At 36.9% G+C, this 26,952-nt stretch overlaps 1 protein-coding gene across 1 annotated transcript in view; it reads right to left on the reverse strand.

Moving 5' to 3' along the window:
* The window catches only part of DNAH14 (dynein axonemal heavy chain 14), a 404,178-nt gene that overhangs the window by 46,052 nt on the left and 331,174 nt on the right, over positions 1 to 26,952 (reverse strand). Inside the window, exons 73-78 of the mRNA XM_072647720.1 lie at positions 13,842 to 14,063; positions 11,993 to 12,072; positions 9,178 to 9,334; positions 4,737 to 4,947; positions 2,481 to 2,577; positions 137 to 364 (exon numbers count right to left, since the gene is read on the reverse strand). Coding sequence (XP_072503821.1) covers positions 137 to 364; positions 2,481 to 2,577; positions 4,737 to 4,947; positions 9,178 to 9,334; positions 11,993 to 12,072; positions 13,842 to 14,063 — 995 coding nt within the window. The remainder of the gene's footprint in view (positions 1 to 136; positions 365 to 2,480; positions 2,578 to 4,736; positions 4,948 to 9,177; positions 9,335 to 11,992; positions 12,073 to 13,841; positions 14,064 to 26,952) is intronic.

The raw sequence follows: 26,952 nt of genomic DNA on the forward strand, positions 1-26,952 counted from the left end.
GAAGGGAAATGTTTTAGGAAAATAAAACATTTCCTGGCTTTTGTATTCACTATTGTGTGGTGCTTGGATAGATTGGTTTTGGAATCAAGGAATGATTAGGATCTTATCTTTAAAAAAATTCCCAAATTATACTCACTTCCAAGTCTGAAGAACTAAATTCATAAGGAATATTCCAGCCTAATGTTCCATACTTTTTTCTTTCGTTGACTACAGCATTGAAGAAAGAGATGCTAAATAAAAGTTTTTTCCACGATGGTCCACATTGCTTGTTCTCATAGATCTCTTCTGTTACTTCTCCACTGCCATGATATCCAAATGTCTGAAGGAGATTTGCCTTCACACCCTGGGGAGATTCTACTGTTATCTTCAAAGAAGGAGAAATAAAAGCAGTAGATGAAAGTAGCATTCTTCATACCCCTAGGTCTAAAGTTTATTTTTTTATTTCTTTTTTTTGGTATAACAAAGATAGAAAGTTTACGAAGAAGTGATCAGTCAATTTCCTTACAGCTTCTGGAGGGCAAGTATGACATTATTTTTTATTTTTATATCCTTAGCATCTGGCACAGTTGCAGGCATACTATAACTTAAGGCAGATGTTTTGAATATAATTTATAGGACTTTGTGACAAATCAGAAATCTTGGTTTATACACACACACATATATACACTTATACACATAAAATATTTATATATATACATCATATATATGTATATATATACATATATACATATATATATGTAGATACACACACATCCTGGGTTTTGATAAAAGATTCTGCTAGTTGGTAGAATGATTGCTAGATGGTAGAATTTCTCATTGCCCACAAGATGGGCAGAGTTGCTAAGATAGGAGAGAAAAAAGTTGTTTTGGATTCCAGAAATGATATGCCAGGATCTAGATCTTGTCTCTTCAGGAAGATGCTCTTGGAGAGGGACTAAGGCTTGGGGATGCCAGAAGAAGAAGGGGACTGCAAGACATGACAGATAGTTGGGGTTGGAGTTGTTGCTAGGTGCCCTTATTTCCTTGGGGTGCTATGGTTTGATTGTAGAGGGAGAGGACCTCATTTTCTAGGAAAGTGGAATTAAGATTAAATCCTCCTGGGTCTGTCAGGGATCTCAACCATTTCTTCCCAAAGCATTTTCCTCCATGCTTTCTCCATTTTTGTCAAAGTTTAAAGCAAATGTCAGAAGCCCATTTCTTTTAGCTATCACCAGATGTGTGATTGGTCAATTTTAATCAGTTAGTTTGGTAGATTCTTTCACTACAAAGACCAGTTGCTTGTTTGACTGGATTCATTGGCTACACCAATCTCTTAACACTGTCTAGACCTAGCAATGTGGGCCAAGGCATAAAAAAGAATAAAGGAAATCTACCAATAATTCTAAAGTATGATTTTTTATTAAATACTTTGAACTTTTTCTTTGATAGATATTTCGCAAGCACTGTTAACAAATAACAAAGGCGATTTAGCCCCATTTCCCCCTATTAGTTTGTCAGTTACATGAGTCTAGGGCCAGGGCTGTGTTGGTGCCAGCTTGAACTAGCTTCTGAGAGTCTGGTTAAATTTTCAGGGCAACCATTTACAACTGGTCAATCAGCAAATGCTATAAAGCAGGGCTTGATTTATTGCTTTGTTGATCATCTAGATTGAAGAAAGTGATGGAGAAAATGTTAATAGTACAGATTAAATTTAAAAGTGAGTCCTATGTATACTTTTTTCCCTATCAAACACTAGCACATCCCTGACTTGGATACTTTTTTATCTACAATTTTAATCTCCCACAACCCTGTACAGCATTCTGTATTCTGAAGGAACTAAGTAAATGTTCATTTCCTCAGTCAATTCTTTCATGAATGAGTTAATGAATTATATAAATGGCAAGGCAAGTGGCAAAAGCAAGGGAAGAAATGCTCCCCAAACAGAATATTCAGTTTCTAATAATTCAGAGTACGCTATTGTTATGTGAGATATAATTAATTTAAATTGTAAATGCTTTGGGATGATGGACCAAATTTTTTTGTGCCTCTTTTACCCCCCCCCCCCATAGCTCCCAGTAGAATCAAAACCCCCACTCTCACCCCCTTCCCAATACTTGCTGATGATTTACAGTACCAAACCTTCCCTCCATCTTGTCTCAGAGTAAAGATTTCAAAATCTTTAGTATCCACAATGGGCTCTTCTGTCAACATTTAAGTTTGTTGTTTTTAATACCTAAGAAGCATTCTAGCACAATGGATAGAGGTGTGGCCTTGGAGTCTCCATAGAGGGCTAAGTTAAAATCTTGCCTCTGACAGAAATGAGCTGTGTGACCCTGCACAAGTCACTTCCTAGTGCCTCTGGCAACTTCGTAAGACCGGTTACAAAGTACAATTCAATTTCTAGTCTGCATTGATGGATGGTGAGGGGAGTTTTCACATCAGGAATGCCCCACAATCTGAATTCCCCTCAATTCCTACCCCCAACAATCCATAATTCATACCTTTAAACTCTTCTGCAGAATAGCTACGGGGAAGGAACTGTCCGGTTTTGAACTTAACCATAGTCTAAAGTCGGGGTCTATTTTTGAATAATTAAATCTGCAACATAATCAATTTGAAAAATTGTTAACATGAAACACAAAACAAAAAGAAACGTTCCATGGCATTGCTGAGTTAGAACACACACGAGGGATCATTTTAACATCAAAGGTATTTCTTATTTGGCTAACAGTTACTTGCATACATTCTATGTCTTCCCCAGTTTTGGAGGAGGGAATGGGAATTTCTTCGCATTATTTTTCCTTAGTGAATTTCTTACCGTTGATAACCTAAAATCTGCAGGAAGGCATGCCTGGGCATTGCATCACTCTTTTGTTTAGGGGGTAAGGAGGCTGCAAACTTTTAGGAAAAAATTATTATTCCAATACGTAGGTATGAATAACTGAGGAGGCTTAGCTGGTAGCTCAGTAGAATGCTTCCTGGTGGCTATATCTGATATTGCATCTAGCTAATTAAATTCCTCCTTGTGTAATCAACCCTCTGAATAGATAAAGGCATTTATTTCTACACGGGATGTGTGTGTGTGGGGGGGGGGGGGGGGCGGGGCGTTGGGAATAGGAGGTATGTGTGGAAGGGTGGTGGAAAGGTGGAAGGGATGAGGGACATTTGACCTTGGAGGCCTTGCTAGATCTCCTAATTTCCTTGGGCTTTATGCTTTAACTATAGTGGCAGAGGTTCTTAATTTCTAGGAAAGTTGAATTAGGATTATTTTTTACATATTTTTTACAAATATAAATCTGTCAAACATATGTTATTAATCCCAAACATTGATTGTTTTTCTTCTAAAGATCAATTCAATCAACTAAATTGCAGTTCAGCTAGTGTAGGATACAGAATGAATTTCTGGGAATTCTCCTTGATGGGGGAATTGAGGGGATGAGTACAGGAAGTGATTAATTGTGGGAACTGGGGGAACCACATTGACTCCATCTCGTGATTCAGTTCTGGAAGTAGCTCAGTTCCTCTTCTGTTCAACTGTGGGTCTAGTCCAATTTCTGGCTTGTGAGACAACTATTCAATTGTGGGTACTGGGAGAAAACTTTATTGCATTGTTTGAACCTCATTCTGTGTAGATGGGAAACTGGACCACTTCTCCCTGCTACTTAGAGACCCTTAACCAAAGACTGAAAAACTCAGCCGGATCCAAAGATTGATACAAGGAGTTTTCTCACAATTATACATCTCAAGCAACCCATGTGTCTTATCTGAAAACTGGTCGCATATTGATCCATCAGTCATTGCTCCCATGTTCCTTTGATTGCTTACAGACACTTGAAGGGAGTGGAACACCTCTTTTTCTGAATTCAGGGAAGTGCACCCATTCACTCTCCCTCTCCCAACTTGGAAAGTCCCTAATCTTTCCTCTTATTAGAAATCAGATTACCTAATACTGTACTGTTTTCTTTTAATTAACTGACCATCTTTAATTTTTCTTAATGTATAAAATCTGTCTCCCCTCGTATTCAGGGTCCAGCCTTAAGCTGAGGAAGGGAACTGGTCCTGATTTGTTAAGGTAGCATTGCTTAAATCAATATGCTTGGAAGATCAAACTTTTTTTTCAGTCATTTTATCCTTCACCCACCACACTGAGAATGCAAAACTGGATTCCATGTATGTATGTGGAGTCAGAAAGGTGAAGACTAGGTGGGACATAACTAGGTGCTACAGTTTGAAGACCCAATACAAGAAATATTTTTAGTAGCTGCAGAGGAACACTCAGGAATATCGAAGGGCACACTAATAATGCAATTCATGCTGTTTTTCTAACATAAAATCTCATATGATCTTGCTGTTGACTTTAATATTTTGACTTGATGCTTGAAGTTGCTACTGATAAGACTTTCATCTGAGTAAATAAATGAATAATAATTTTATAAATAATGAATTTACAAATAAATAAATTTAATAAATAAAAAGAGATTTAAAAAATGAACTATAGTATCCTTGAGGTACATATGAAAATGATAGTAGGGTATATAACTCTCACAACAGTCATTTTTCATTATTCAAGGATATGCTAGTCATCCCATAGCAAAATATCCTCATCTTTTTTCTCCTTAGAATCCCTAATAGGTTTTGATCACTAATACCACAGTATAGATTTCTATCCATTATATAGGATTTATCTTTTACTTTTCTTTTAAACAATGCATTTAATCTGATCCTTTGAACTGGATAAACAAATTAAAAGAACTCACGCCTCAACAATTGTACAAAGTCTTGGCATAAAAGATGCAGCGAGATGGCAGTTCTGGAGGAAGACCCACTGGCCCTTCTTTATTTTTGCCTTGTATATTATTTCTTCAGCTTTACTTCCCTGGCCACGTCCCAAAGAAATCATGGTTACATCATCTGTGTTTCCTTTTGTTTCCTGTGCAAATCTCAGCAGGAGAGTTGTGGGATCTATTCCTGTATAACAATGTTTAGTATAACTCCATTAAATTAAATTAAATGAGACATTAAGTGCTTACATTATGCACATAAGGTACTGTGCTGAGCACCGGAGACACAAAAATACTTTTAGCTTTCTTCATCAATTCTTTAGTCTTTTTGGTTTCCAGCTTTTCTATTTGTCCTCTAATTTTTATTATTTCCTCTTCTGTGCTTATTTTAGATTTATTTATTTAGATATTTATTTTATTTAGATATTTATTTATTTAGATTTATTTGTTGGCTTTCTAATTAAAAATACATATTTTACTGATTAATCCTCTCCTTTTCTGTTTTGTTAACACATATTCATTAGGGCTACAATTGCCCTCTCTTCCTCCTCCAAGGATGCTTTAGCTGCATTCCAGAAATCTTGGTAGGTTGTTTCATCATTATCATTTTTTTGGTCCACATATTACCATTTGTTTCTATGACTCATTCTTTGACCCACTCATTATTTAGGATCTCATCGTTAAGTCTTCATTTGAGTCTAGGTCTTTTGTTTGTGCTCTCTGAATTGATTTCTATTTTATTGTATTATAATCTGTAAAGGATGTGATTCATAGCTTCGTCTTTTTGACTTTTAATTGCAATATCTTTGTACCCTAACATACGGTCAATTTTTGTCAAGGTTTCATGTGGTACTGAGAAATGCACATTTTCCTCAGCAGTCCTATTATGTCATAATTTATCCAGCAGTTTAGTCAATTCTACATTTTTTCTTTTGTTCATCTTTCTGCTAGATTTGTATATAACTGATAGAGGGATGCTAAAATCTCCTCTATTATTGTATTACTACATTTTCTCTTTAAATTAGTTAATTTTTCCCTTTTTATTATGAATTTAGATTTAGATGGAGCAAGTAAGTTTAATATAATTAGTCTGTTTGTCTATGGTTCCTATTAACATAATATAGTGTCTTTATATTTTTATGCTGTTTTATTTTGGTTTTGGTCTGATAGTGTGATCACAATTTCTTATTTTTTTCTATTTATGTGATATCTAGTAAATTTAATTTCAGGCCCTCATTTTTATTCTGTGTTTGACTTTGTGTGTCTTTGCTCTATTAGCTTAAAAGGGGTAAGGTCTCCCACTGCATCCTGGGCCATCTTCAATCATCCTGATCTATATCTGGCCACTGGACCTTGATGACTGGAGGAGAAAGTGAAGCTGGTGACCTTGCACAGCCCTCCCTCACTTAAATCAAAGTCTATTGCAAGTCACGTCATCATCTCCCTCATGCCATGGTCCTCTTTGAGAATGAAGGACAAACCACACAACAACAACATTTCTGGTAAGCAATAGATGGTGGGATTTTGTTTTCTTATTCAATCTGTCACTTTCAATCTATTGGATTGTTTTATTGTTGTTCAATTGTGTCTGCCTCTACATCACTTTGTCTACAGGATTTTCTTGGCAAAGATACTTGGCAAAGTGGTTTGCCATTTCCTTCTCCATTGTATTCCCATTTTACAGTTGTAGAACTGAGGCAAATAGAGGTTAAGCGACTTGTCCAGGGTCAAACAGTTAGTAAATATCTGAGGCTGGATTTGAACTAAAATCGTCCTGACTCCAGGCCCATTGCTCTACCCACTGCACCACCTAGCTCTCCCATTGGATTTTTTACTCCATTCATATTTAAAATTATGATAACTATATTTATATTTTCTTCCATTTGTCTCTAACATTTTTATGCATTAGAATTTTTTGTTTGTATAAAGATGAAATGAAATTTATGTCATTTCATATCTTGTTAGTGAATGGTTATAACAGCCCAATTGAGCTGTAAAGAAGGCTTACTAATGGTAGAAGTAATGGGAAAAAAAGGAGTGAATAGATGCAAGGGAGATGAAGCAAGAATGAAAGGACTTGACACCTTATTGGACATGAAGACTGAAAGAAGTGCAAAGATAACTTTGAGATTTCTAGTGTGGGTTACTGTGGTTTTCCATGAAGAGAAATAGAAAAGTTAGTAGGGGGAGAGATTTTTGACAAGTCGAACTTTAGGTGAAGGATGAAGTCCAGAAAGCAATAGAGGATGGGGGAAGATAAGCCAGTAAAAAAACAGAGAAGAAGCCAGTAAACCAACTCAATACATATTTTTTAAGAATGTGTCCTTGAAATATACCAGAAATGTGGCCCTGAACAAGTTTTCTCTTCTTGGGTGCTCACTTGCATTAGTAGGTAGAATTTTCTTATCTGGGAGTTTCCTATGTTAATGAAATCATAGGTACATATCTCTATATGCTAGTGTTAGGCACTGAGGATGTAAAGATTAATATACCTATATCCATATCTTGCTAGAACCTGACCTTAGAGAGCTTAGAGTAAGGAGGGGGAGAGGGAGTGATAGGAAGGGTGGGTGGGAGTGATTAAAGTGCTGTAGGAAAATCTGTGGAGGGAGAGAACTCTTTCAGTTTGGGAGGATGAGGAAGGTTTATGTAAGAAGCCCACACTGTGGAGGAATTTCAGTAATAGGTGACAGCTTGCATGAATACAGAGGTCAAATATGGCAGGTTGAGAATGGAGAATAGTTGCGAGTGCGTTTTGGAGCCAGAATGTAGGGAATTCTTAAATGTCAGGCTAAAGAGTTTGTACTTTATTTTAGAGGAAATCAGGAGCCACTGAAATTTCTGATGATCATGTTTCTCCCCAGAAAAATGCAGTTCCTTGAGGTCAGGGAATGGTTTCTTTTTTTGTTTGTTTTGTCTTTGAATTCCCAGGATCTAACCCAGTACCTTACATATAATAGATGCTTAACAAATGTTTTTCAAATTCAAATGAATTTTTTTGAACAAGGAAGAAGATAAAAGATTATTTTAGCAGCTGTGAGAAGGATAGGCTGGAGATGAAGAAGATTGGAAGCAGGGACTCTAGGAAGGAGGCTATTATAATGGTCCAGGCAGAAGATGAAAACCTGGGTGACTAATAGAGAGTTTAGGGAAAGATGGATTGAGACATATTGTATAAGTATAATCCACAAGAAGAAATAATAATAGTGATGATAATGATGGCTAGCATTTATAAAGTGCCCATCAGGTGCTTGACATGGTGTTAAGTGCTTTTCAAGTATCTCGTTTGATGTTCACAGTAACCTTGGGAGATAGGTTGCTACCATTATCCCCATTATACAGTTGAGGAAATTGAGGCAGACAGAAGTTTGGTGACTTGTTCAGGGTCACACAGCAAATCAGTGCTTGGAACTGGATTTGAACTCAAGTTTTCCTGACTCCAAAGCCAGTGCTCACCCAGCTGCCTGTAGGTGAAAGAGGATGATGAAAAATGATTCTAAGATTTCAAGTCTTGGTTACTGGGAAGATGGCGTTGTCATCAACATCAAGAGGGAAGTTGTAAGGAGGGACATGTTTCAGGCAGATGATGAATTCAGTCATGTTGAGTCAGAGGTGCCATTGAGACATACAGGCAGTTGAAGACACAAGACTAACATTTAGGGGAGACAATGGATTTGAGTAAACAGATTTGAGAATCAGCTGCATAGTGGTCATAACTGAATTCATGCAAGTGGATGCCATCATTAAGGTTGAGATTTCAGAGAGAGGAGACGGACAAGAACTTGAACATACTCACTTAAAAATTGGGAGAAGGGTAATGAACCAGTAAAGGACAGTGAGGAGGAATAACAGACAGAAATAGAGAATCAATAGAAATAGAGAGAAAAAGAACAAGAAGGAAGTCATGTCACAGAGAACCAAGGGAGGAGAAAATGTAGAATAGGAAGAGGAAGAAATGGGGTGGTCCATAGTGTCAAATACTTCAGCAAGATTCAGGAGGAAGAGGAGGAGGAAGGAGGCACTTTAGAGTTCATAGTTAAAAGAATTTAGACATTTTAGGTTCTTCAGAGAATATCTTGTCTGACCTCATTTCAGATATGAGATATAAAAAGATGAAGTGATTTGCCCAAAGATATATGGCTCAGTGACACAATGAGGACTCTACATTGAAATGTCCAGATTTGTAAGCCAGTTTCATTTCAGTAGCATTTATCGGATGCATTTGTCCACAAATATAAGTTATGATAATTAATACCTTTCATAAATGCAATACTAATCCTGTACCTCATGTCACTAACAGAATTTTCTAAAAATATTCTGTTCTACCTGGGTGTGATGGTGTGCATTTTTAGTCCCCACTACTGGGGAGAATGAGAATCTTAAAGATTAGTCATCAATATACTTATAAAAAGCTCACCATGAGAATGGATGAATATTAGTGGAATATTGGCACTAGATTCTGTAAATACTTCCTTCAAATTAATTCCAGCTGTATGAAGATAATTACGTCCCAATTTTTCAGTAACAAATTTTCGCACAGAATTATTCAAAGCATCTGGCTTAAGGATTTTTATCTAAAAATAGAAAGAAAAAAGTGGATAAAATGCAAACATCATCTAGAGGAATGTCACCTCAAATAAAAATACAAGAGGAGCATGTTTATAGTAATTCAGCATGAGCTGTCAGTTATCCTTCTGACCAGGTATTCTCCTTATTGGTCCTTAATACTTCTACCAATGGCATGATCAGCTTGGTGTAAGCGGTAGAGACAACTTTTGGGGGTCAATTGCCTCTGTTTCTGACAGAGTCTACACCCCTAACTTTCATTTTTACCAGATGAGGACTCTGTTCTGGATGCACAAATCCCACATGACTAGAGTTTTTGTTGGTTTGCTCTCTGTGCACACCCATATTCCCGCATCTAGCATTTTGTGTTCCAACAAAAACAACGACTCACTATGTGCTAGGCACTTTGCTTTACAAATGTTTTCTCATTTGATCCACACAACAGCCCTGGGAGTTAGATGCTGTTATCCCTATTTTAAAGTTGAGGAAACTTGAGTTAAGTGACATGTTGGAGGTTACACAGCAAGTAAATGTTTGAGGTTAGATTTGAACTCAGGCCCAGATCTAACCCTAAACTCTAAAAAAGAAGGTTTAAGACAGTAACACTAGCTTATAAGGATAAAATATCACAGAACTAGAAAAATAATTGTCTATTGTTGTCCCATTCTGTTGCTTTCTTGTGATGTGATGATTCTGAAGTTTCAAAGCCTATACAATGGAGTGGGAACTCTGACAGTCTCTAACCAAGCTAGAAGACCCAGTGGTGGACTTAGTAAATCATGTCCCTGACACTGATTGGTGGTGGTGGTGATGATGATAACTATAGTTGGTCCTAGGGACCAAGCCTGAAGGCTTTCCAGCATGGTGGAACCTACCTTTCTGCTGAACTGCTGGCCTGGGCTGAGTCATTAACACAGCTTCACCTACTGGCCAATGTACAACATTCTACATCTTTTCCTTACTAGGAAAAAATTACATCAGACTACTTGCAAACATGTAGGAAGAATTAATATACTATAAAATGGGGTCCTCTCCACCTTAAAATGATTTCTTATGATCAGAAATAATTGGTCCCTCTTCATATTTTAATTCGCAGTCAGAGTTGCCTCTTACTTTATGAGTATTTTTTTCATCATCTATTTTAACCAATGTTTTAGTGGGTGAAAGAGTTTGGGGAAATGATGTTCTTTGGCAGAATTTAATTCTCTTTGACTTCTGAGCTAAAATAAACCTCCCTGGGATACCCCTAACACCTCCTTTCCTTTCTTCTCATCTTTTCTTCTCCTTGGGTTAGGAAGAGATACTAAATTTATGATTTTATTGGTATAGGAAAGTCCTTCCACCAGAGCAGTACATACCTTCTCTGTAATTTATAGCCTTAAACAGTTAGTTACCTAGAGAGTCCTGAGAGTCCTGAGAAGTATTAGTCAGAGGTGGTCCTTAAGCCAGGTCTTAGTGGCTCTGGAACCAGTTCTTTATTTTCTACAAAATGCTGCCTGTCTTGTCATTGAGTCATATCTGACTCTAAATGACCCCATTTGGGATTTTCTTGACAAAGGTACTGGAATGGTTTGCCATTTCCTTCTCCAGCTCATTTTACAGAGGAGGAAATGGATACCAATGGGATTAAGTGACTTGCCTATGTGACAGGGTCACATAGCTGGTAAGTAGGTGAAGCCGAATTTGAACTCAAGAGAATGAATCTTTCTGACTCTAGACCCAGCACTCTGCACTATAGAACCACCTAGCTGCCCTGCTGCCTGTCTTATGTCTCCTTAGTGCCCTCCTCTTTTCTTCATCGAATCTCAGAGTGGTCACTTCAGAAGAGGTCTTGATTAGCTGAAGGGAAGGCATTTAAGTGCTTTTTTCTTTACCTCAAGTCTCATATTTAAAACATATTTCCAACTACCTCAGAAGGGTTCCATGAAAATTAATGTCTTTTTTTAGTAGCTAAACTAAAAGTATCTTGAGATCTTGAGTGGAAGGTGATATTCAAATGTTAAATGATTTGAAAGGCATTGTGGAAGCAAGAGTTCTGACAGATGTGAAAGATCTAAGAAATGTTCCCAAGGCTGCCATGAGGAGGGGACTGAGCAGGGAGAATTGTCTCCTACCCACAGAGATGATTGCATGTCTCTCCTACCAGGAAGAGATTACAGAATCATATATATATATATGTATATATGTATATATACATATATATGCATATATATGTATATATACATATATGTATGTATATATACATATATGTATGTATCTATATCTATATAGATATATATCTCTGTCTGTCTATCTATCTATCATCTATTTATCTATCTATCTATCTATCTATCTATCTATCTATCTATCTATCTATCTATCTATCTATCTATCTACATATGTACAAACACTATTTACTTCCCTAACACTCAGGAAGGAGGAGAGCCAGATGAGGTGATTGAGAGAAGGAAATTCATTTTCTTCTCCCTTTCCTATTCAACTTAGAAGTGCCAGAGACAGCTTTTTTTTTTTAAAGTTCTTGGAAAGGTGGAAAGATGACTTCTGGTACTGCCAAGATCTGCGTTCTTATGTTCGCCTTGCAAAGATTTTAGTTTTGAAGAATTCAGAGCTGGTAATGTAGTGCCTAAAAGATGAGAGATGCTTATATTTCCTATCACACATCTTACCAATATAAGTCTTTGAAATGAAGTAAGTTTCTCCCAGGGAAAGATTATTTCACAAATATCCGGTTCTTCCAAATCACTTTCTGGATTAAGATTTAGAAGAGAAAATTGAGATGAATGAACCAATCACTTAAGTCATTATGATAAAACATTGTAACAGTGAGTTCTTTTAAAACATTTTTTGAGTCACATTTAAAAATTTGGTAATATTAAAATTAAGCTTTAGCTTCTCTATTTCTTCTGTATTCATTCCCTATTCTTGTTCTCTATAAATTATTCCTTGCTTGAAAACTTGGGGGAATGACTGATATGCTTTGCTCACTTTCTGCTGATATGGAAAGATATGACTCCAAGGTATTATAATCAGTTGATACACTATTTCTGCACACTTGAGGAAGTCTTTCAGGAAAAAATGATTATTATGCTAAGAAGTTGGGGAATTTGTTGTAATAATTGTAAAAACTCATTTATATAATGCTGTAAGGTTAATGAGAAGCAACCGACTAAGTGAATATTTCTATTCTATTCTTTGCTGGACCTTGGATCCAAGAAGACCTGAGTTCAAGACCCAAGTAAGACAAACTGTCTATGTGACCTCTAAGAACTACAGGCAAATTTCTAAGACTATGAGTCATATAATAGTTGTTAATCTCCCTCTCATTGATCCGCAGGACTCTCTGTCATCATTCTCCGATAGGCAGCCGTAGACCTTCACCACCTTCAGCCCTTGATTTGACTGAGTGGAACAGCGTACTGTCTTCTGTTGGAGTGTTATAGAACTCTTTTCCAATGGAATGTGTTCTTTCTGCTAAGCTAGGAGTTGGCAAACTATGACCTGGGGGTCAAATTTGCCTGCTTTCAGTTTTGAATAGCCCCACGAACTAAAAATGTTTTTTACATTTCAAAATTAAGTTTTGTTAGAATGCAACTACACTGCTTTATTACATATTATTTATAGCTGCTTTCATGCTAAAATAGAAGTTGACTAGCACTACAAACTGCAATGACAGTTATAATTCAATAATGTTTCATGTGCCATATGTATTTCTATACTGCAACATTTCATTATTTATTTATTTTTATTACAAGTGCATACCCACCATGTCAAAACAAGAAAAGAAGGGGAGAGGTTATTTTGATTTTTTGAGCTCAAGGATGGGATTGAAATTTTTCTGAATGAGAAGAAGCACCCTCAACTACTATTACTGAACACTCCATGGCTTTGAAAATTAACTTATGGTATAGACTTGGTAATAATTTTTAACTAATTCATTCTAAATCAAGGGGAAACAGCATTTATATATGGAAAACTTATACTGTAGGAATGTCAATTGATGATGACTATTGTTTGAATTGCAACCTGCTTTATACATTTCCCATTCTGCCAAAAATTAAAAGGAGAAGCAAGATTTCCTTTTCCACACAAATTTGCAGATGATATATTTTCCAAGCTAAAACTACAGCTGATAAAAATGCAAAGAAATTTCCATGTTTCCAAATCCATTTAACTACATAATAAGGACTGTCTTACTATAACATTTACAGAAAAAGTTTGCTCATCACTGGTCAGCAGATTAATGATTAATGACCCATAATAGATTAATGATCCTTTTACATAAAATTTTACATAAAGTGAGGCAGGGACCTCAGAGGTCATCTAGCACAAACTATTTTTATGGATGAGGAAACTGAGGTATGAGGTAGTTAAATGGATCGCTTCTATCAGTTGGTTCAATATAAGTGGTCAAAGTTATTTTTGCCATGATTTGAGATGTTGACCAGCCTCAATTTATGCTTGAACCTATTAATTTATTCATTAGGTTTATTTAATTTGAAAAAGACAATTTCTTACCTTTTTTTCCTCTTTCTTGTGATTTTGGGAAAGTGTAAGGTTTGCTCGTTAGGAAATATGTGCCTTTATAATTCATAAAATCATGCCATTGCGATTTATTTGATAAAAGAGATTGACATAAAAGAGAAAATGGCTGTAAGTGATGGCTGATGAACTGGCACTCTTTCCACTTGGATTCAGAAATCCACAAGAGATGCTCATTTTTTCTGAGTTCATGGAAATCTAATAATGGAAAAGAAATATGGATCTCATTAGACGATAATAAGACGATAATTTGTCTAGCCTCAAATTGAAAAAAAATGAACTTGATCTAATTTATTTAATTACTCCAATGGAATAATCAATCAATATGTTCGTGTGAGTGTTCCCTCTATCTACGCACACTATGTCTCATCCACATGATATAGGGCCTTTATGAGTTGCCATGGCCACAATAATTCATCACTTACTGAGTGGCTAACTTTTTTGTTAATGAACCTTGGTGAATTTAGTTAAGCTTGTCCTTGGATGGCAAAATATCTAAATCTATCACTTGAGGTCCTACTCAGAGACTTCCCAGTTTGCTTAAACCTACCAGAATTTGTGCTTAGCCTAGCTAGCAAAGCCTTTGATAATAACCTAGGTTCACCACTATGCCATGATGAGACACTAGAGTGGGGCTTCTGTGGAGGAAATTAATAAAACAAAATCCAATTACATATATGTGCTGTAAAAGAACAATGACATATTTAACATCATTTAAGGACATTAGAGACTTATGCCTCCTATAATTTTGACTTAATGATCTTTGCTTTTCAGTAATGTACTTAGTGGTACATTATAACAAAATCTTACAAAGAATCATAGAATCTTGGTATTGGAAGGAACCTCAGAGATAACCTCTATCTAACCTCTGTCCAGTTGGTAAATAATGTTTTACAACATCTAGTAGGATAAAAAGTTCTCCAATTGGCAGGGAATGGAAAGGCAAGCATATGAGTCATAGATTCAGGAGACTGGAGGGGCTGGGAGAGGAGAAGGAGAAGTTGTAGGAATGCGATGGAATTGTAGGTACTATGTGCAGTACCTACCAAGCTCACACCCCAACTTGAAACACTCTCATTGCTAAGGAACCTGTGTGTAGTTTGGGTAACACTTCTCTTTTCTCCCCCAACATAACTTTCTCAGGTAAGAAACTCTGAGTTTCTGGGAAGCTGCTAAGAGAGGAATCCATATTACATTACAAAGAATATAAAGTCTCTGGTTTCATCCTATTTTGTCATCCAAATTTGACCTGGGCAGGAACAGGACTCCTAGATAATAATTATGTTTCCATGGAATTAGAATTACCTCTTATATTACTGTTAAGCTAATGTTGTGTTTTCAGAAAAACAATGAACAGCTTTAGGCAAGATGGATAATAATGTCTGTATTAACAACACTTCTGTAGCACTGTAAGATTTGTAAAGTGATATACGAATGAAACTCTATATCTATCTATCTACATACATATGTGTGTGTGTGTGTGTGTGTGTGTGTGTGTGTGTGTGTGTGTGTATACCCTATGGACCTGAAGGTTTGGTTAAAATAGGCAGACTAGGTGATTATAAATACATATTGTTTATTCCCTTAAAGCTAACAGATAAGTGCTGCCCAGACACAGAACATAAGTTCTGACTATCTGATAAAAGAATGAACAGGTTTAAATACATTTCAGGCAATCACAAGTCAGGATGTCTGTGTCCCTCAGATTTATGGGTTTATATATGGGTTTAACCATACCATGAGAAAGGAAGTTTCTTAGTTGAATAAGTTGTAAATACAAATTGACAAGGTGATTGACAAAGTAATATCAGTTGGAAATTATGATCCTGAAATTATGATATCTGAATTATCCCCATATAGCACGTTTCTAGAATACCATTATAAGACAAGTCCCACCACTCTGGTTGCAAGCATCCTGTTACAGTCAGGAAGAAAACTTATCAACCTTATCTGGTCTTTGAAGCTGCTGACACAGGAAAGGGTGTTTTTAGAGCAAAGCAAAGCAGTCAGATTGATTAGTTCAGAGGTTCAAAATGATTTGGGGAGAAGTCTACAATAGATATATATCAACTAAGGCAGACAGAGGCTAAGTGACTTGCCTAGGGTCATACAGCTAGTAAATGTCTAAGGCTGAACCTGGATTTAAGTTCTTCCTAACTCCAGGTCAACATTTTGTCTACTGTGCTACTTTGTTGCCTGAATAAGTATAAAATATATAAAATTACATATTTTATATAAAATTAGAATTCTAGGAGGGGTTATTCCTTCATAAATACAGGGAAAACTTTTATGAAACCATCAGTGGGTTTAACTTCTGGGATTTAGGGAGAAAATCTTTACAATGTCCAATTCTACCTGATAAATTCAAGTGATCTTTGACAACTCAGTACCTGATATAATTTCCTTTGAGTTTCAGGAGATTTTTGACCCCTGTCTTGTTAAAAAAAATTTATCCTACTTACTTCAGGTTATTCCTGCCCTGTTAATTCTTTGTGTATTGCTAGCTAAATGAATTGATTGCCATATGTTAGTATAAATAAGAAATCTTATTCTTCAGAATATAACATTTCTTTTGTATCAAAAGACTTGTAATAGTTAATTTTGAAAGCTTGCTGTATTAAAAGGAAAACCAGAAGAAATGCCGAACCTGATACAAAAGAGAGGATAGCTGTGTTTAGTTGTGAATTACCTCCTAAGCTGAAAAGGAACATTGGGATACTCTCCTGACACCTGCTTATCTTTGGAAATAAGATGTTTGTATCAGTCCTTGGGGTGTAGAGAGTAGCATTGTTATATATGACAGATGTGTAGAATGATACAGCCCTGAGTCCCTAGTGATCTTAACATTAGAAAAAGAGAAAGCCACAAAACTAGTATAATTGCATTTTTAAAAGATATTGATAATTTTTTTTTTTGAGAAGAGGAAATCACACTCTCATATTCTAAATTATTCTTGCCTCTCCTTTTTCCTGCCATGGCTCTGCCTACTTTTGACTGGTGGGAACATCATGCATGCCTTCTCCAAGATAAGCTGGTCACCAGAAATTTCATCACCATTCAGACTGACTCAGCTTTTGATACTTGGCACCTTTTTAACTCCCTCAGTTGCTTCTCCCACTCTGGAGAATGGAGCAATAAACTCCCAGAGCCTTCCTATGTAGAGGGCCAAGGAGTTTCCAAAGTAATTCTCCATTTTTCATGAACAACTATGATGTTTTGGCTGCACAACTCCATGGCATGCTGGGTAATCCCTAGTAAACTCTTCCCTCCCAGGCTTTTCAGCTCCTTTTATGTGTTATCTTTCCCCATCAGATTGTAAACTGCTTGGGGGCAGGGAATGCCTTTCTTTCTCTTATTGGGTCATCTCCCGTCATCCTCATCTATATCTTGCCACTGGATCCAGATGGCTCAGGAGGAGAAAGTGAGGCTGCTGACTTTGTACAGCCCTCCTTCACTTAAATCCAATTCACTTTGCAAGTCATGGCATCACCTCGCCACTACCATAACCCTCTTCGAGAATGAAGAACCAACAACAAAATCCCCAGCATTTAGCAGAGTGCCCAGCACACAGTAGGAGCTTAATAAATGTTTACAGAATTGAAAATTGAATTGAATTATCAATAACCTTCCTCTGTATAATTCCTATAATTTCATCATAGTTAATTTTTTAGATTTGTTTTTTTTTTTTTAAAAAGAATTATTTTTACAAAGTGTTCCTATTTCCCCTCGCTCCCTGCTGGTCCTTCTATGTGTGTTTCCTATTAGTCCTTTTGACAAGGACAAGAGGCATTTGGAGAAATCAGCCCGAGAGCCAGAATCCTGGGGCTGGTGTGCATGGCTGACAACTGCTCTCACATTGGTGCAATCAGGTTCCTGTCTCTCAGAGCCTCTCATGGATACTAAGAAAAAACAAGGAAATGACGATCTCTCTCTCTCTCTCTTTGTTGTTGTTGCCTTATATTTCATTTACGAATTCATCCAGCTCCCTAATAATCTATATGTAACTTTTTGCTACTTTTTCTTTTATTATTTTTATCTATTCTCCATCAGCTTCTCTTCTCCCTATTCAGATTCATTCAGCATTTTGCCTTACCAGTGCCATCTAGTGGTGAAGAAAGCAACTATGAGCTATCAGGAAGTGAATGTTTTCAAGGATCTCATCTAATTCAAGTATTCCTCCCATCAGTACAGTCTGAAATCCATCTTATAATAAATCTTCTTTTTCCTGTGTGATCTTTGTTCACATTCTTTCACAGATCCTCCACAGTTAGGGGGTGTTCTAATGTATAGAGCACTGATCTGGAGGAAGACATGACTTCAGATTTGACTCAACAACTTACTAGCTGTGTGACCCTGGACAAGTCATGTAAGCTCTCCTTGCCTTAGTTTTCTCATATATAAAATGATAATGATAATAACAATTGTAGCACCTGCCTCCTAGGACTTTTGTGAGGATCAGACCAGATATTTTTGTAAAGTGCTTCGCACATAGTAGGTGCTAAATTAGTATTTTTTTGTTCATATTCAGTTGTGTTTGACTCTTCATGACCCCATTTGGAGTTTTCTTGGCAAAGATACCAGAGTGGTTTGTCATCTCCTTCTCTAGCTCCTTTTACTGGTGAGGAAACTGAGGCAAATAGGGCTAAGTGACTTGCCCAGGGTCTACAGCTAGTAAATGTCTGAAGCTGAATTTGAACTTAGATCTTCCTGACTCCAGGCCCAACACTCTATCCACTTTGCCACCTAGCTGCCCTATATAAATGTTAACTATTATTATATTATTATGCAATCTACCCAACAACATTCTAGATTATGTCTTTTTCCTGTAGAGTTTTTTTTTTTTTTTTTTTTTTTTGCAGTTTGAAGATCAATCAACTGGTCTACTTTCCCGGTATAATCTTTGGGCCTACTATGCTGGAAAAGTTTGAATATGGGTCCCAGGCAAGGGTACACTAGTAGATGTTTAATAACTAGCCTTACTGAGGAAAAATGTACACAAGGCACACTTTTAAGTCTAAGATGCATCATTAACATTTTCTCTATCAATGCCTTAAGTCTAGACAATCAAAAAAATAATAAATCAAACCCTGATTTGTAGTGTTTGCCAGTTTCTGAGGTATAAATGCTCAGACTCAAAATTTAACAATTAGTTCACAGAGTTGGTAAAGAGCCAGTTCCAGCACATCTTTAGTGCCAGAAACAGATTGCCCGCTGTCTGAGTGCCAACCTAAGAATGAAGAGGTTTATCACCAATTTGACCTCCAGGTAATCAATTCCCTGGCTATAAATCAAAGAAAAATAAAAGAATGGCTCTCAATTTCATAAACTTGTCACTTCATACTAATAGTTGTAGAGTGGTTAAAAATGGACTGAGGTGAATAAGAATCACAGGCTTTCCATTTTTTGAAAAACTGTCCAAGGAAGTTTTGATAGGTACTGCTGCCAATAAAGAACTATTAGCACACAGAAACATTTTAAAAACTGATTTATTGTGCTCAGAAAATAGACCTACAGTATGCAAAACACAGTGGACCCTGCAAAGAACTCTTAAGCTACATTATGTAGGTTTTGGTTACATAGGCAGGATGGGTAAAAAGGAATTTTATAGAAGGTGAAGGGTAAGATTTTCATGTCAAAGAAGAGATAGCAGAACTGGAAGATCTGTATCAAGCTAAAACTGGTCAGTAAAACCCGGGAGTAGTTAGAAGACTGAGGCTAGAGTCAGGAAGACCTGAGTTCAAATCCAGACTCATACACTTACTAGCTGTATGACCCTGGGCAAGTCACTTAAGCTCTGTTTGCCTTGATCCAATGGAGAAGGAAATGGCAAACCACTCCAATTTCCTAGACATGAAGAGTTGGATACAACTTAATGACAACAACAAACACTGGGGATATTGCTGGAATTTATAGACTAACCATTAATACTAGAACTGTGGTTCTGTACTTGACATGCTCATTATAAGGAAATAGAGATTTAAAGCAGGACCAGAGATTCTCTAATCACTAACTAGTTAATCACTTGAGCTAAAATTTGAAGTATTAGATAAATTCTGCAAGCTGTAGTTAGTCATGTGACTTGCTGTTTTAAGCAAATGGTGGTAGTAAAGTCAAGTCAGAAAAAATCTTTATGAACACTGAACCTAGCAAAAGAATTTGGTTGCAGTTGTTTTTCTTGGGTTTTCTGCTTTCCAACTGGGTTTTGGGGAATGTATGGCAGAAAATCAATACCCATCTATAGTAGTTTTTGGGGGGGGGGTGTAAGCCAAGGCAGTTGGGGTTAAATGACTTGCCCAAGGTCACACAGCTAGTAAGTGTCAAGTGTCTGAGGCTGGATTTGAACTCAGGTCCTCTTGACTCCAGGACTGGTTCTCTATTCACTGAGACACCTAGCTGCCCCTATAATTATTTTTTATACTATGTTTAGCACAATAAAGAAACCAGGACAATTGAACTCTGCTGACAAGGAGGCAGCCCTTTCACCCCTCCCCCTATACCGGGTTTGCCTGTAGTAAGCACATAAAAGCAGGGAGAAGCAAGACTTCTTGGCTAGTGTTTTCCAGGATGCCTGATATGCTGAGCCCATGGAGCCACTATTTCTAAAGATGAGAGCTGACATCTCTTTGTGGTGGAGTGGTGCAAATTTGGAGATCTGGTGTTTTGGATGTGATGCTTTGGTTGCTTGGGTTTGTGCACCCTTGTGTTACATGTCCAGGCAGAATTCTCATGTATTAGGCTGTGCTATGAATTGCTGGTCCCGGGAAGATCCAGGAGAACACAGAAGAATTTGGACAGTGATGAATCTGTGTCATAAGGTTAGAACAGCAGCTGCATCTTTGATAACACTTTCAGGACTCCCCATTCCTCTCCCCACCCCATTCTTTTGTCAGAAGATGTGAGATCCTAGCACTAACACTACAAACATGATAATATGATGTCAAACACCTGTAGGACAACTGAATCAATGAAATCAATCATGTGAATATTTCTAACTGTCAGGCTATTTGGCATTATGTAGCCAAAATGATTAGCTGAATCTTTAGTTTACATCTGTCATATATAATACATTCTTAGCAAAATGTTGCTCTCAAAATATTACCTCCCTGCCCCCAGAGCTTTTTGTGAGAATACTGGGGTTCTTGTAGCATTCATTTTAAAAATGTGACTGGAGACAGAGCCAAGATGGTGAAGTGAGAGCAACCACTCACCTAAGCTCTTAGACAAACTCTCTCAGATACCTCTAAAAAGAGAACCTGACCAAATTTTGAAGGTGCAGAATCCAAAAGGAGACAGATTGTGGCAGTTTCACAGCCCAGGACAGACTAGAAAGACTGATGGAAAGGATCTGTTCCATGATGGTGGAGGAGCATACAGCACACAGCGCAGCACATCCTGGCCACGGCAGGGCCAAGCAGGAAAGCTCCGAGGCAGTCTGAGGAAGTGGTAGCATGATGGGATAGCAGCTCAGGGTGACAGTCAAGGGGAGCCTAGTAAGTTAGAACTGTGGACTGAGCCCCAGGTATCTCTGCAGCAGTTGCACCTGGGACTTTCAGCCTGCAGATCAAAAGGCTGTGAGTCACCTACTTGAACTTCCAGGAGACAAAATGGTGGAGTGATTGGTAAATGCTCTCTCCCCCTCTCCTTGTTGACCTTGAAAGAACCATAAACTATTTCCCCAGAAAAATCCTGGATTAGTGGGATCAGCAGAAGGGGCAAACAGTCTCATAGCACCCGAGGGTAGGAAAATCACTAAGGAATATTCTTCTTACTGTGGTGGAGGACCAGAGCTGTCCCACATAGCCCTACCTCAGTGAACCTGAAGGACAGGAGCCCCAGGGGGGTGGAGCCTTGCACCAGGACCTAGGCATGCCTCAGCACTCCAGGGGAAATGGAAAGACAATAGAGCAGCCAGGATCACCAACCTCTGAGCTTGCCTTTGCTCTAGCTCAGCTAAGGAGATCTCCCATGACCAGACCACCCCTCCCCCACACTTAACCAGCTAGCTCTAGGGTTAAGCCGGGGAAATGCAAACAGAATTCACTAGCCTTTGCTTTCTCACACCAACCAGCTCAGCACCAGGTTCTTTAACTTCTAGCTGAATGATGAAAAATAGAATTGGACAAGTAGAAGCTAATGACTCTATGAGACATCAAGAATCAGTCAAACAAAATCTAAAGAATGAAAAAATAGAAGAAAATGTAAAATATCTAATTGGAAAAACAACTGACCTGGAAAATAGATCCAGGAGAGAAAATCTAAGAATTATTGGCCTACCAGAAAGCCATGATAAAAGAAAGAGCTTGGACAATATCTTCCAGGAAATCATCAAGGAAAACTGCCCAGAAGTGCTAGATCCAGAGGGCAAAATAGTCATCAAAAGAATCCACAGTTCACCTCCTGAAAGTGATCTCAAACTAAAAACACCAAGGAATATTGTTACCAAATTCCAGAACTATCAAGTGAAGGAGAAAATACTAGAGGCAGTTAGAAAGAAACCATTCAAATATCGAGGAGCTACAGTCAGGATCATACAGGACACTGCAGCTTCTACATTAAAAGATCAAAAGAAATTGGAATATGATATTCCATAAGGCAAAGGAGCTGGAACTACAACAAAGGATCAATTACCTAGCAAAGTTCAGCATAACATTTCAGGCAAGGAGATGGACATTCAATGAAATAAGGGATTTCCAGACCTTCCTGATAAAAAGGCCAGAACTCAATAGAAAATTTGATCTTCCAATGCAGGTCTCAAGAGAGGCATAAAAAGGTGAACAGGGAAAAGAAAACTTGTTACTCAATTTAGGCAGTCTGTTTACCTCCCTATAAGGGAAGATGATACTTGTTAATCTTGAGAATTGTATATCTATTATGAAATGTAAAAGGAATATACATAAATAGAGGGAATGGGTATAAAGTAAATGATGTGATGATAAAAATGTGATTTAAGTATGGAAAGGGACTGTAACAGGAGATGGGAAAAGGAGGAAGCAGAAAATGGTAAATTCCATCACAGGAAGAAGTACAAAATTATATTACAGTAGAGGGAAAGAGGGGAGGGAGGTAAGCATTGTTTGAGAGGTACTCTCATCTGATTTGGTTCAAGGAGCGAACAACAAATTTAAGTATATAAATCTAACTAGCTCTATAGACAGAGGGGAAGGGGGAAAGAAAGGTGAGGGGAGGGTAAAATGGAGGGAAGAAGTAGCAAGGGTAAAGGGCAATAAAAGGGAGGGGGCCTGAAAGAAGGAAGGGAAGACTGCAGGAGGTGGTGGCCAAAAATTAAAATTCTATTGTGGAGGGGAAGGGAGAAGGGAGAACTAAAAGCACAAATGGTGGAAAAGAGGACAGAGGGAAAGACACGGATAGTAATCATAACCGTGAATGTGAATGGGATGAATTCTCCTGTAAAATCGAGATGGATAGCAGAATGGATTAAAATCTATTATCCAACAATATATTGTTTACAAGAAACACATTTGAAATGGGGGAATACACACAGGGTAAACGTAAAAGGTTGGAGCAGAATGTATTATGCTTCAGCTGATAGAAGAAAAGCAAGGGTAGCAATCCTAATCTCAGAAAAAGCAAAAGTAGAAAAGATCTAATCAAAAGAGACAAGGAAGGAAACTATATCCTGTTAAAAGGCACCATAGAAAATGAAGCAATATTATTACTAAACATATATGCTTCCAGTGGTATAGCATCCAAATTCTTAGAGAAGTTAAGGGAGTTACAGGAAGAAATAGAGAGCAAAACTTTACTAGTGGGGGACCTCAACCTTCCCCTCTCTGAACTTGATAAATTTAACCTTAAAATTAACAGTAAAGAAGTTAAGGAGGTGAATAAAACTCTGGATAAGGTAGATATGATAGATCTCTGGGGAAAACTGAATGGGGATAGAAAGGAATATACCTTTCAGCAGTAAATGGCACATGTACAAAATATGACAGTGTACTAAGGCATAAAAACCTCACAATCCAGTGCGGAAAGGCAGAGATAGTCAATGCATCCTTCTCAGATCATAATGCAATAAAAATTGTATGAAATAGAAAGCCATGGAAAGATAGACCAAAAATTTATTGGAAACTAAATAATCTAATCCTAAAGAAGGAGTGGGCTAAACAACAAATCATAGAAACAATCAACAACTTCATTCAAGAGAATGACAGTAATGAGACAACCTACTAAATTTTATGGAATACTGCAAAAGTACTTCTTAGATGAAGCTTTATATCTTTGAATGCCTACATGAATAAAATAGAGAAAGAGGAGATCAATAAATTTGGCATGCAACTGAAGAAGCTCAAAAAAGAACAAATTGAAAATCTCCAAGCAAATACCAAATTAGAAATACTGAAAACCAAAGGAGAGATTAATAAAATTGAAATTAAGAAAATTATTGAACTAATAAATAAAACTAAGAGTTGGTTTTATGAAAAAACCAATAAAATTAATAAGCTTTTGGTCAATTTGATTAAAAAAAGAAAGAAGAAAACCAAATTACCAATATCAAAAACGAAAGGGTGAACTAACCTCCAATGAGGAGGATATTAAAGCAATAATTAGAAATTACTTTGCCCAACTTTATGCCCATAAATTCGACAATCTAAATGAGATGGATGATTACTTTAAAAACCATAAATTGCCCAGATTAACAGAAGAGAAAGTTTAATACTTAAATAACTTCATCTCAGAAAAGGAAATTGAACAAGCCATCAATGAACTACCTAGGAAAAAATTTCCAGGGTAAGATGGATTACAAGTGAATTCTATCAAACATTTAAAGAACAGTTAATTCCAATTCTATAGAGACTATTTGGGAAAATTGGGCAAGAAGGAGTCCTCCCAAATTCTTTTTATGATACAAATATGATTTTGGTACCTAAATCAGGAAGAGACAAACCAGAGAAAGAAAATTATAGACCAATTTCTCTAATGAAGATAGATGCAAAAATTTTAAATAAGATTTTAGCTAAAAGAATACAGCAACTTATCATGAGAATAATACATTATGATCAGATAGATTCATACCAGGAATGCAGGACTGGTTCAATATTAGGAAAACTATTAGCATTACTGATCACATCAACAACAAACATAACTGAAACCACACGATTATCTCAGTAAATGCAGAAAAAGCTTTTGACAAAACACAACACCCATTCCTATTGAAAACACTGGAGAGCATAGGAATAAAGGGACCTTTCCATAAAATAATAAGCAATATCTACTTAAAACCTTCAGGAAGCATTATGTGCAATGGAGGTAAGCTAGACACATTTCTGATAAGATCAGAGATGAAACGAGGATGTCCATTATCACCACTGTTATTCAATATGGTACTAGAAATGATAGCTGTAGCAATAAGGGAAGAAAAAGAAATTGAAGGAATTAGAATAGGCAAAGAAGAAACTAAGTTGTCACTCTTTGCAGATGATATGGTGATGTATTTAGAGAATCCCAGAGATTCAAGTAAAAAACTACTTGAAATAATAAACAACTTTGGCAAAGTTGCAGGTTACAAAATAAACCCACACAAATCTTCTGCATTCCAATATATTACTAACAAAGCCCAACAGCAAGAGATAGAAAGAGAAATCCCTTTTAAAGCTAGGGTAGACACTATAAAATATTTGGAAGTCTACCTGTCAGAACAAATACAGGGACTATATGAACACAATTATAAGACCCTTTTCACACAAATAAAGTCAGATCTAAGTAACCAGAAAAACATCAGTTGCTCGTGGGTAGGCCAAGCCAATATAATAAAAATGACAATTCTACCTAAACTAATTTACCTGTTTAGTGCCATACCAATCAAACTGTCAGAAAATTATTTTCTAGAGCTGGAAAAATAATTTCAAAATTCATTTGAAAGAATGAAAGGTCCAGAATAGCAAGGGAACTAATGAAAAGATATGCTAGGAAAGGTGGCCTAGCTCTACCATATCTCAAATTATATTATAAAGCAGCGATTAATATAACCACTTGGAACAGGCTAAAAAACCAAAGGGTAGATAAGTGGAATATTCTAGGTACTCAGGACACAGTAGATAATGAATATAGCAATCTACCATTTGATAAACCCAAGGACCCCAGTTTCTGGGATAAGAACTCACTATTCCACAAAAATGGCTGGCAAAACTAGATAAAAGTGTGGTGGAAAGTAGGCATAGACCAATGCCTGACACAGTACACAAGAATAAAGTCCAAATGAGTATGTGATCAGTATAAAGAGTGATACTATAAACAAATTAGTAGAGCAAGGAATAATGTATTTATCAGATCTATGGAGAAGGGATGAATTTTTGACTAAAAAAAGAGAGACAAAGCATTATAAAGTGTAAAATGGATAATTTTGATTATCAAAGTGAAAAGATTTTGCACAACCAAATTCAATGCAACAAAGATTAGGAGGGAAGCAGAAAACTGGGAAAGAATTTTTGTGATAAAGGCTTCATTTCAAAAATACATAGAGAACTGAGTCAAATGTACAACAGTACAAGTCATTCCCCAATTGATAAATGGTCAAAGGATATGAACAGGCAATTTTTAGAGGAAGATATTAAAGATATCTATAGTCATATGAAAAAATGCTCTAAATCACTATTGATTAGAGAGATGCAAATCAAAACGACTCTGAGATACCACATCACACCTATCAGATTGGCTAATATGACAAACAGGAAGATGATAAATGTTGGAGAAGATGTGGGAGAATTGGAACACTAATTCATTGTTGGTGGAGTTGTGAGCTGATCCAACCATTCTGGAGAACAATTTGGAACTATGCCCAAAGGGCTACAAAAATGTGCACACCCTTTGACCCAGCAATACTGCATTTAGGACTGTATCCCCAAGAGATCATAAAAATGGGAAAGGGACCCACATGTACAAAAATATTTATAGCAGCACTCTTTGTGGTGGTCAAAAACTGGAAATCAAGGGGATGCCCATCAACTGGGGAATGGCTGAATAAATTATGGTATATGAATGTAATGGAATACTACTGAGCCATAAGAAATGATGAACAAGAAGACTTCAGAGAGGCCTGGAAGGACTTATATGATCTGATGCTGAGTGA

This window comes from Notamacropus eugenii, chromosome 2 (genome assembly GCF_028372415.1).
Source record: "Notamacropus eugenii isolate mMacEug1 chromosome 2, mMacEug1.pri_v2, whole genome shotgun sequence".
Classification (NCBI taxonomy): Eukaryota; Metazoa; Chordata; class Mammalia; order Diprotodontia; family Macropodidae; genus Notamacropus; species Notamacropus eugenii.